At 35.9% G+C, this 12,295-nt stretch overlaps 1 protein-coding gene across 4 annotated transcripts in view; it reads right to left on the reverse strand.

Annotated features, from left to right (window-relative positions):
- The window catches only part of LOC135195770 (teneurin-m-like), an 823,709-nt gene that overhangs the window by 133,001 nt on the left and 678,413 nt on the right, over positions 1–12,295 (reverse strand). For all 4 annotated transcript variants that reach the window (XM_064222225.1, XM_064222226.1, XM_064222227.1 and 1 more), the window contains one exon: positions 5,402–5,486. In XM_064222225.1, coding sequence (XP_064078295.1) covers positions 5,402–5,486 — 85 coding nt within the window. The remainder of the gene's footprint in view (positions 1–5,401; positions 5,487–12,295) is intronic.

Here is a 12,295-nt window from a genome sequence, read left to right on the forward strand (position 1 = left end):
GACAATACACAAAGCACTATACCCAAGAGCAAATACGGACAGACTATACACAACACGAAAGGAAGGAGGGAGAGGACTACTAAGTATAGAGGACTGCGTCAACATCGAGAACAGAGCACTTGGGCAATATCTGAAAACCAGTGAAGACGAGTGGCTAAAGAGTGCATGGGAGGAAGGACTAATAAAAGTAGACGAAGACCCAGAAATATACAGAGACAGGAGAATGACAAACAGAACACAGGACTGGCACAACAAACCAATGCACGGAGAATATATGAGACAGACTAAAGAACTAGCCAGCGATGACACATGGCAATGGCTACAGAGGGCAGAGCTAAAGAAGGAAAGGAAACTGAAGGAATGATAACAGCGGCACAAGATCAGGCCTAAGAAGAGCAGATATGTTCAAAGAACGATAGACGGAAATAACAATCTTCTCCCATATGTAGGAAGTGCAATACGAAAATGAAACCATAACCACATAGCAAGCGAATGCCCGGCACTTGCACAGAAACCAGTACAAAAGAGGTATGATTCAAGTGGCAAAAGGCCTCCACTGGAGCCTGTGCAAGAAACATCAGCTACCTGCAGTAATAAGTGGTACGAGCACCAACCATGAGGAGTGATAGAAAACGATCAGGCAAAGATCCTCTGGGACTATGGTATCAGAACGTATAGGGTGATACGTGCAAATAGACCAGACGTGACGTTCATTGACAAAGTCAAGAAGAAAGTATCACTCATTGATGTCGCAATACCATGGGACACCAGAGTCGAAGAGAAAGAGAGGGAGGGAAAAAAATGGATAAGTATCAAGATCTGAAAATAGAAATAACAAGGATAAATGGGATATGCCAGTGGAAATCGTACCCATAATCATCAGGAGCACTAGGCACGATCCAAGATCCTGAAAAGGAATCAGAAAACTAGAGGCTGAAGTAGCTCCAGGACTTATGCAGAAGAGTGTGATCCTAGAAACGGCGCACATATTAAGAAAAGTGATGGACTCCTAAGGAGGCAGGATGCAACCCGGAACTCCACACTATAAATACCACCCAGTCGAATTGGAGGACTGTGATAGAGAAAAAAAAAATATAAAACCTTCATACGAATAAAAAAAAATTTTTTTCAATTAGAAAAAAGAAAGAAGGCAAATTCAACATTACGAAATAAGCATTTCAATTCACCTTTTAATAAAGTAGATATGCGTTCTGCTTTAACTACCCCTAACGAAAAAAAAATATCAACTGGCTACAAAATTTTAAAAAAACTCATCAAAAGAACAAAAATTGATAAAACAAAATCGTCAAACCAACATCAGAGTTGAGGCAATCCTCGGTAGACCCAGATTGACGTTCCCAGGCCGAGGGAAAGAGAAAGAGAGAGAGGAAGGGGGCGCCGGCCCCCAGAGACATCAAGTTAAGCTGTTCTAATTCGATTCCTGTCTTTTGGGCCTATTACGTTTCATAATTGGCCGGGCTTCAAGAGTCATAGATCTCCAACTTTCTCGCTTTACTGCATTATCTACAAAAAAGGGGGGAAATATTGCGAGAGGGGGCATTGAAAAAAAAAAAAAATTTCCAAAGGTGGTTGAGGGGAGGAGAAGGAGAAATGGGGGATAAGGTGGGTGGGTTATTGGTTAAGGGAGAAAGGTAGCACAAGAGGTTGCTTTCCCATAACCAGTCATTTGCCAACGCCTTCGGCCTCTTCATGAATAACCAGAGGAAGAGGATTTACATCGCTCGTAATCAACCCTGGATTTCTCAACAGATTTTCCTCTATTTTATCGGCAGGATTTGACGCGATTTACTTTTCGACGAATGAATTGAAATCTTATAAAATACCTGTTAATAATGAACATACATGTTCAAGATAAAGTGAGACGTTAGACAGTATTCTCTAATTTCGTTTTGACCTGATATTATATATATATGTATATATGTATATATATACTTATATGGATACATACATTACACACACACACTATAGATATATATATATATATATCATTATATATATATTATATATTATATATATATATATATATATATTATAGATACTATATATATATATATATATAATATATATATATATATATATATATATATATATATATATATATATATATATATATCACAATGTATACCCCGGACTAGGTAGGTAGTCGTTTTCGTACACAAGAAAGCCCACCACTTCAAAAGAAAAAGCGAGAGACATGCCCGCGCCAACAGTCTTACGAAATATCATAGCGGACTCACAAGGAGGATTTTGTATCGGGATTTCTTAGTAACTGGAGAGGCGGCTTTGCAGAAGCTTGGCTATTTTTTTTTTTTCATTCTTATTTTTTATTTTTTATCCCTAGTTGTCCTCTCTCTCTTCTCTCTCTCTCTCTCTCTCTCCTCTCTCCGTTCTCTCTCTCTCTCTCTCGTCTCTCTCTCTTCTTTTCTTTTTTTATTTTTTTTTTCCATTTTTGGTGGATTTTCTGTTGCCAAAAAGTTCGTCTGGATATGACATGATAAAAAAAAAAAATTGATACTATTCGACTCCAATTTGGTCAATTATTGGTGCAGAGGCCGAGTAGTAATAATAATAATAATAATAATAATAATAATAATAATAATAATAATAATAATAATAATAATAATAATAATAATAAATTATCATTATTATTATTATCATTATTATTATTAATGAGCTCTGCAGGCACTATATCTAAGGTATAAGGATTAATAATAATAATAATAATAATAATAATAATAATAATAATAATAATAATAATAATAATACGAACGTACAACCATTTCAGGACAAAATCTGTATATTTTAAAGAATTTAGAAGAATCTTTACCATCCAAAAAATAAAAATAAAAATAATAATAATAATTCGTGCATAGTTATAGTTTGGTGCCATCAAGAAACTTCTGTCAGAGGCCATAACAAATTTGGAAAGACCTAAACAGGCAATATAAGTTTTTTTTTTTTTTTTTTTTTTTTTTTTTTTTTTTTTTTTTTTTTTTTTTCTCTATGGAGCATGAAAAAAGACACATTTAGCCCTTCGCCCGATCGTCTGATACAAAGTGATTCTGCAAATTAGCCTTACACGTTCGTCTAGGCTTACGAAACGATGCGTGTGAACGCATAATAATAACAATAATAAAAAAAAGAGCTATAACTCAAAAAGGAACATAATGTGAGAGCCGTGAGTGGCACCTCCATTACGATAGCATATCATTAGTGCCCTTCTTGCGCTGAGGAAAAACAACGGGGGATCTAGAAATCAGTTACTAGGAAGTGCTGGGAAAACTTCCTTTTTGGAAAAATGTACGAAAAAAATATATACGTCACGCCTAAGATCGTGACGGTAATGGAGATCGACTAGCAACACGCTTTTAGTTGAGAACGACCCGCTTACGAAGGGATAAAACACTCCCCCCCCCCCCCCCCCCCCCCCCCCCCCCCCCCCCCCCCCCCCCCCCCCCCCACCCCCACACACCCCTTCATGTTTCTGAGTCTGGGGAATATTGCTAAAAAACACGCGCGCGTGTGTATGCTTTTTTTAATTACTGTATTTATCGCCAAAAAATCTACAGGCCCAGATATAACCACGAATGCTGTACAAAAGATTCTATCAGAAATTGAGAATGCGTCCGTGTGTGTGTGTGTGTGTGTGTGTGTGTGTGTGTGTGTGTGTGTGTGTGTGTGTGTGTGTGTGTGTGTGTGTTTTAAGTTACCGTATTATACAAGCATACACATAATCATGAATGCTATATAAAATAAATTCTATAAAATTGAGACTGAGAGTTTTTTTTTAAATTGTCGTATTTAACGCAAAAAAAATTCTACAGGCACAGATACTATAGTCAACATGTTATAAAAAGTAAATCTGTAAATAAACTAGAATTAACGTGGTATACATTTCACCATAATAATTCATAAAGTAGCCGCATGTAACCGCGTAATTTATTCAGCAGGCACAAAATAATCATGTATGCTATAAAGAAAAATTCTGTTAGAAATGGAAACGCATCAGTGAAAAAACAATAGGAAATTTTAACACAGTATTCGACACATCACATTTTAAATATTCGCGTGTGTGTTGCATGTGATGTTTTTGTGTGTCTTTTACATTCTACAACAAAATAAACTTGAATTACAAAATATCATGAAAGTCTACGGGCCAACACATAAATAATCAAGCATGGAAAAAAAAAACAAATTCTATTACGAACTGAGTCATAAAAAAAAAAATTGAATAAATAAAAAATTCTCTTACGAACTGAGTAATCTTGATAAAAAATAAAAAATCTTTACGAACTGATCAAAATAAAAATTAAATAAATAAAAATTATGTTACAAACTGAGAATCACCAATCAAAAATAAGAATGAAAATAAAAAATTCTGTTAAAACAATATGGAGAATCGTGAATCAAAAATGTAAAAAAATAAAATTTCTGTTACAAACAGAAAATCATCAATCAAGACTAAATCTGTTACAAACAGAGAATCATCAATGAAAAAAAAATTAATAAAAAATGATCTTAACACCGAGCATCATCAATCAATGAAAAAATAAATAAATAAAATTCTGTTACATACTGAGAATCGTCATTAAAAAAAATTCTGTTGCAAACCGAGAATCATCAATAAAAAAAGTTATCTTAAATCCTGTGCATCATCAATCAATAAAAAAAATTCTGGTACTGAGAATCATCAATCATAAAAAATAAAAAATTATGTTAAAAACTGAGAATCATAATCATAAAAAATAAAATATATTACAAACTGAGAATCATCAATCAAACATAAAAAGAAAAATAAATTCTGTTACAAACTTAGAATAAAAAAAACACGGAAATTGTACAGAGAATTCACCATATCACATTTATTTACCAAAAAATAAAGAAAGGAAATATCAACTATATGAATTCTGTGAGGGTACAAAAAAAAAAAAAAAAAAAAAAAAAAAAAAAAAACAAAAAAAAAAAAAAAAAAAAAAAAATACTGGGTTTTGCACTATAATCTCTCGGTCACCTATCTAGCTATCAAAGCCTCTTGCGTTTTCCTGTTCCCGATTCTTTCAGTACAGAGAGAGAGAGAGAGGAGAGAGAGAGAGAGAGAGAGAGAGAGAGAGAGAGCACAACTAGTAAAATTATAGGGAGAAGCACAAACAGATAACAATGTTCATAATAAAAAAGGAAGAGGGACGATAGAGAAAGAGAGAGAGAGAGAGATAGAAAGCGACAGGAAGTATCAAAACTAAAATGGAGAGAGAGAGAGAGAGAGAGAGAGAGAGAGAGAGAGAGAGAGAGAGAAAGATGAAATGTTTTTCTCTATAGAGGATCAATGGACTACAGCCCATCAAACAGATTCGGCGAAAAGAAACAATCATAAAAAACTTACCTGAGCAAAATAAGGTGATGTGAGAGAATTGGCACCGGAGGGCACTAGTCCTGGTACCACCTCTGGTGCGCATGCCCCGTGGTATCTGCGAAAGAAAAGAGAATCGATCAATGATTGAGCGACGATCACAGAGGAATGCCCCGACTATATCCCAAGTTTTGGTATTTTTTCGTCGACCATAAAATCGGAGAAATTATGAGAGATTATAATAAAATAAACATGGACTGACCTTCGAATGACAAATTAAGCCAATAAATAATAATGCGTATAAGATTCTTCAAATTACACACTTAAGAAATTGATCTCTGGCTTAATTCTTTGGACAAGCAGTAATGCTTGACCAAAGAATTACTTTTCAAACTGCGCACTTGTATCATAAAGATTGATGGATTGATATATACAATATTAAAGCTTCCCAGAAGTAATTTTACAAGCAATTTTGCCAGTAAATATTACATACGAAGGAAATCACGAATAAATAACAACAATATCTTGGTCTGTGTACTTCGTTGTCTATGCAGATTAATTTGTTATTCTAGTGAACAACACAAACATTGCGAAGGTTTTTGGAAACATAAATATGACAGCATGAATAAAATAACACGGCAATTCCTTTGTGCTTGAACAACGCAGGAATCCGTACTGAATATAAAAAAATTCTGCTCTTCAATAATAGAAAAAAAAAGTTAACTCAGACATTGTGTTATTCGCCTTATAAAAGCAGAACTGATGAGAATTTGTAAGTATATGATTTAGAAAGTATAGCTTTCTAAGTGCTATACTGTTTACAAGTTAAGAAGTCATGGCATTCATGTTGCGATGTAGCTTTGCCGCCGGGAGTTCAAAATGAACAGGAAACACAAGCAACTGCACTCTCTTATTATCTGCAAGCATACGTCTGGAAAAACACGTGGTTTATTACCTTCAAGTACACATTTAACAACATACATGAATACATGATAATCCTTCCCCCGTCCCCCCAACCAACCAATGCCTCGCCATCCCTGCAGTATACACACATCTACTATCACGCACACACGGGCCTTACAAACATACGCAAACACGCACGCAAGCAAACACACGCTGTGTCAGTCAGACGAAAATTGTATTCGCCATCAAAAGAAGAATAAGAATTTGTTACAAGTGACAAAAAAAAGCACAGAAAAACAAGGAAAAAATATTATCCCTTAATGACGTCCATCAGACCAACTTCAAAAAAGGACTAAAATCATTATTTCAAATTCTCTTTAAGAGTTGGCTTAAACGGAACGGAAAAGTGGGGAGGTGGTATGACCCACATGGAACTAATCTGCTTAATATATTACAAAGTCTCTCGAGTACATCTAATGGAACTAATGAGCGGCATTTATCTAGACTGAGAGAGAGAGAGAGAGAGAGAGAGAGAGAGAGAGAGAGAGAGAGAGAGAGATATGACACCCCTAATACCTGAGAACTTTTCAGCCAATAATAAAGTCACCGAATTATTTACAAGGAATAAAGAGAAAGAAAAAACATTCGCAGGAGAGCAGTAGCGTGCAATGATAGGGGTCGAGAATAATAACAATAATAATAATAATGAAAAAAGTAGAAATGTCTCTCGAAAAGAAGGCATAAGAACAAGAAGGAGAGGGTTCATTAAAAAAAAAAAAAAAAAAAAAAAAAAAATAAAAAAAGCACATCACATCACACGCACATCACCAAAGCTTGCGCGTGGATTAACGTGTCCGGACACGCACATCGCTGTCTCTGTGATCTCAAACAGAGGTTGGGGGGGGGGGGGGGGGTCAATTTTAATCCTTAAATTAACATGGCGTCGTCAGACCTTCAGTGGTGTTTTGAAGGGTCATTTCACCCCCACCCACGTAGTTCCTTAACTATTCATGTGGTTTTGACTTTTTTAGAATTTTGGGGGAGTGAGCAGGGGGGGGGGGGGCACAAATTCGCTGACGTTCTGGGAAAATCGCCTAAGCTGTGTGTCATTTTCTCGAAGAATAATTCTGCTTAGGCTTTGTGAGACTTCCTGAGATGATGGGGTTTAATTTTAAGCCGCTGTAGCTTTTTGTGAGATAATGGGGTTATCTTAAGATAATTGGGGTTATCTTAAAATGTGTGACTTTTTGTGATGTAATGGGGTTATCTTGAAATGTGTGACTTGTGAGATAATGGGGTTATGTAAAAATGAGTGACTTTTGTGAGATAATGGGGTCATCTTCAGATAATTGGGGTTATCTTAAAATGAGTGACTTTTGTGAGATAATGGAGTCATCTTAAGATAAATGGGGTTATCTTAAAAAGTGTGAGTTTTTGTGATGCAATGGGGTTATCTTCATATAATTGGGGATATCTTAAAATTTTGTGACTTTTGTGAGAAAATGGGACCATCTTAAGATAATTGGGGACATCTTAAAATGAGTGACTTTTGTGAGATAATGGAGTTATCTTAAGATAATTGGGGACATCTTAAAATTAGTGACTTAAAATGTGTGACGTTTGTGAGATAATGGGGTCATCTTAAGATAATTGGGGTTATCTTAAAATGTGTGACTTTTGTGAGATAATTGAGTTATCTTAAGATAATTGGGATTGCTTAAAATGTGTGACTTTTTGTGAGATAATGGGATTATATTACATATTTGGGGTTATCTTAAAATGTTGACTTTGGTGGTGTAATTGACTTATCTTAAGATAAATGGGGTTATCTTAAAAGCGTATGACTTTTTCTGATGTAATGGAGTTATCTAAAGATAATTGGGGCTATCTCAAATTGTGTAACTTTTAATGAGATCATGGGATTATCCTAAGATAAGAGTTATTTCCAGCTGCATAACAGTTTCTGAGATAATGGGGTTACCCTAGAAGTTCGTAAGTATGAGATAATGAGCTAATCTGACGCAGCGCAGCTCATCCAAAGATAACGATAACTAATTTTGGAGATCATGGATTATATCAACATATTGTGCAGTTCATTTCTAAAAGACATAGGATTGTTGTAAGGTGTGCATCTCAGAGGTGATATATATGTTACCTAATAATTAACATTGTTATGAACATTATCAACCTAAGGATTATATATATATATATATATATATATATATATATATATATATATATATATATATGTATATATATATATATATATATATATATATATGTACTATTCCACAATTACATCGATATCATCAGACTGAAAATCATAAAACTCACATTAACGATTTCTATCGATATCGGCACTGTACTAAACCGCCCCTCCTCTCTCCCTCTCATCCTTCTTTCCTCCTCCCTTCCTCCTCCCCCTTTGAAAAAAAAACTCACTGCCCTCTTCCCAGAGACCGATAATGAATACTCTAATGCTAATTGTCTTTGAAGTTCGCCGTATAATCATTACCAAAACTCCAATAACGCCATTGTCCGAAGGTATTTTTCTCTCCTCCCATGTCAAAACGGTATAGCTGCTAATTGCCTCATTGTCGTCCATTTTTACACGCTTGATCCCTATTGGCCATCAATATACTCGGTCCCTTTTAGCACGGCTGTCATTATGTCATTGTCGACGTCGTCTCCGAATGCTGTGTGATGATTATCCCCCGCCAGATTTAATCGGATGCGTCTTATCCCGGGCGTTTCTTCGGTTCGAAGTCAGTGCCAGTCGATCAATTCGGACGGAGGAAAACGAAGTTTCAGTCGTTTGGGTAAACACAAGAAAAACAATTCTCTCCTGAGTCATTTTATGGAAAACATCAAAAGTAAAACCACACAAAATTTAAGAGAATCACTTACTAAAGACACATTTTACGAGAAACAAAGCATCTTTATGGAAAACAATTATGAGACGGTGGAATAACTGTCAGTGTTTAGAAAGTCTATTAAAATTATCATTATTATTCAGAAGATGAACCTTATTCATATGGAACGAGCCCACAGGGCCTGTTCACTCGAAATTCAGGTTTCCAAGGAATATGGAAAGAAATTCTGTTTTATTTTTGGACTCGTAAAGCACATATATGGCATAAAAAAATAATGCTATTAGAACTTAAAACACTCCAAAAAAGGGGGGCGGGGGGAATTAACGCCAGAGGATTTTCTATAAGTGGATTATTCCTCAACAAGATTCTTTTTCATTTTCCAGTTGAAACGACTTCCAGTAATCGTTGACGCAACCAAGTGCGACGATTACAAGAAAGTAACCTTCCAAAAGTAATTCTCGTTACGACCGTGGCATTAATGCTGTAACCTTCTTGGAGACATTACGAGTGACAAGAGAAACAGCATTTATATTATTATTATTCTGTCCGTATGGATCAAGCCCACCAAAGGGGCCATCGACTTGAAATTCAAGCTTCCAAAGAATGTGGTGTTCATTAGAAAGAATTAAGAGGAAGTAGAGAGAAATACAGAAAGAAGAGATACACGGGGATACAACAGGAAAGTGGGATAAAGAAATACATTGGGTGATTAAAATGAAATAAAAATGTTCAAGAGAAGCAGGATTTTGTAGTAAAGGAGACAGAGAAAAGTTGGGTAAAGAAATACATAGGGAAACTAAAATGAACAATAATTCCTTTTTTGGTATTATATGGCGTTGCTTTATTTAAAGGCACAGCGGTTTTATTCCCTAGTAAGTAAAGCTAAAGCTACTTTGCTCTCTGAAAGCTGTAGGTCCTAGTATGCAAATACAGATGCTTTATTTAAAAAAAAAGGAACTGTATTCCCTAGTTTGCACTTCTACTATGCTCTTTGGAAAATTGTTTTACATGATTATAAAGCACATTTTCTTAACTTTATTTAGCAAAACTTTATTCTCTCATTCACACAATACTTTATCTCGCTAACTTACTCTCAATAAATCACGATGTCAAATTTAATTGTAGTTCTTCTCCCGAGGAAAGAACCAGAATTACTGATACGTTTTAAGTAATAATCATTTGAGAGTTAAAAAGAATCTAGCTGAATACCACTCAAATGCCCGATTATAGCTTTCATTTCCTGTAGAAAATAATTAAGTTTAGCTAATATTTTCTGAGCTTATTTTTTTTCTATTATAGTTTTTGGGACTTTTTTCCTAGATTTTTTTTTTTTTCATTATTATCATCCGAGTGGGAGGAAAGGCTTTACAAAGAAATGGCTTTGAAGTATACGATGGAGTCTCGTTAATTCTCCACTAAGCGCTAGATTGCCTGTTTATATAATAATAATAATAATAATAATAATAATAATAATAATAATATAGGAATTACGATACGATGAGCAGACCAAACAGCTGCCCTAATGCTCATCCACACCTCTGAATGTTATAGGGCACTGGACCAAATAATAATAATAATAAATAATAATAATAATAATAATAATAATAATAATAATAATAATAATAATAATAGTAATTTTAATAATTAAATAACTATTATTATCATTCAGGAGAAGTAACCTATTCATTATGGAACAAGCCCACCAAGGGCGCCACTGTTTTGAAATTCAAGTTGCAAAGAATATGGTGTTTATCAGGAAGAAGTAAAAGAGGAGGCAAAGGGAAATACATAAAGACGAGCTCACGCTTGTTGAAAAAAACATGAATTAATAAACTAGTAAAGCCGGCACAATAGTTTTCTTTACAGAAAACTAATAAACAAAATAATCTGAAGAATATTATTGAGGAAAACAATAAACCTTTCGGTTTCTGAACGACAAGGTTTTCTTGAAAGAATTATCCAATATTTTCCATCCAAGAATGAAAATCTCAACCCACCACCCACCCACCCACAAAAAAAAAAAAAAAAAAAAAAAAAAAAAAAGGGGGTAGAACCGAACATAACACGTGCCCCCAAAAGATGAGAACGTTGAGAGCAAGCAAGCAGTATCCAAAACAAAAGCTTCACAACGAATAGTATCCGGAACAATGGAATGGACTTTATCGAAAAGAGAAGACGAAAAGAATGGGTAGTATCGGGACAAAGAGGAACAGCCACAAAGAATGGGTAATAACACAAAGACAGAAAGAATAGGTAGCATCAGAACAAAGGCTGGAAGAATGATAACAGCGCGCGAAGAATAAAACCAGTTGAGGATTAGTACCTCACGAGGTCAAATGCTAGGACAATAAGACGGGGAGAAAATACTAGAGAAAAATTCTCCCAATTCCCGTCATTCGTCCATAATTCCTCTCCTCCATTATTCCGGCCATAATGTCCAGAAATCACCGGCCGGCATGAAATTACAAGTCATTGGCTAAACGACCTGAGCGATTGCTCTTTCTCTCTCTCTCTTAACGGGGAGACTTGAAGTTCCGGCATTAGGGACGTCATCTGCAGTGAGGACCTTGGCCAGTTCCCCACCCCCTTCCCTTTCCCCCCCCCATACCCCTACCTATATCCTAGCATATATCCTCCCCTACATAACCCAAGCTCACACAGTGACCCCATTCCCTTCCACAACCCTCTGTAATAATGGCTGCCATTACCATATACCATACCACAACAACTCGACCCATACCACAACCCTACGCTTGCCCATGCTATAACCCAGGTACCCTCTTCCACCAGGTCACAGTACCCCATCCTGCCATACCACCCCAATCCATGCCAATGCTATTGACCCCCTCCAGTCCCCAACACCTACGTATACATCCCCACCAATATTCCCCAAACTAAATGGTCCCCAAATCCCACTACCAACCTCTTTCCCTACCTCTCTGCTGCAATAACAGCCTGCTATACTATACCTACACCCCCTTCCCCAAATACCCCTTTCACGCCAGCCCCCCTCCCCTCATGGAGGCATCCCCGTCCACAAGGAAGTTCCTTTACCCAACATGCTTGGCGTTTCGTGTAAATGTCTCACGGGCCTAATTGTATGAGTGTGTGGTCTGGCTACATAGGACGCATACCTCTGGATTTCAGATGA

This window comes from Macrobrachium nipponense, chromosome 16 (genome assembly GCF_015104395.2).
Source record: "Macrobrachium nipponense isolate FS-2020 chromosome 16, ASM1510439v2, whole genome shotgun sequence".
Lineage (NCBI taxonomy): Eukaryota > Metazoa > Arthropoda > Malacostraca > Decapoda > Palaemonidae > Macrobrachium > Macrobrachium nipponense.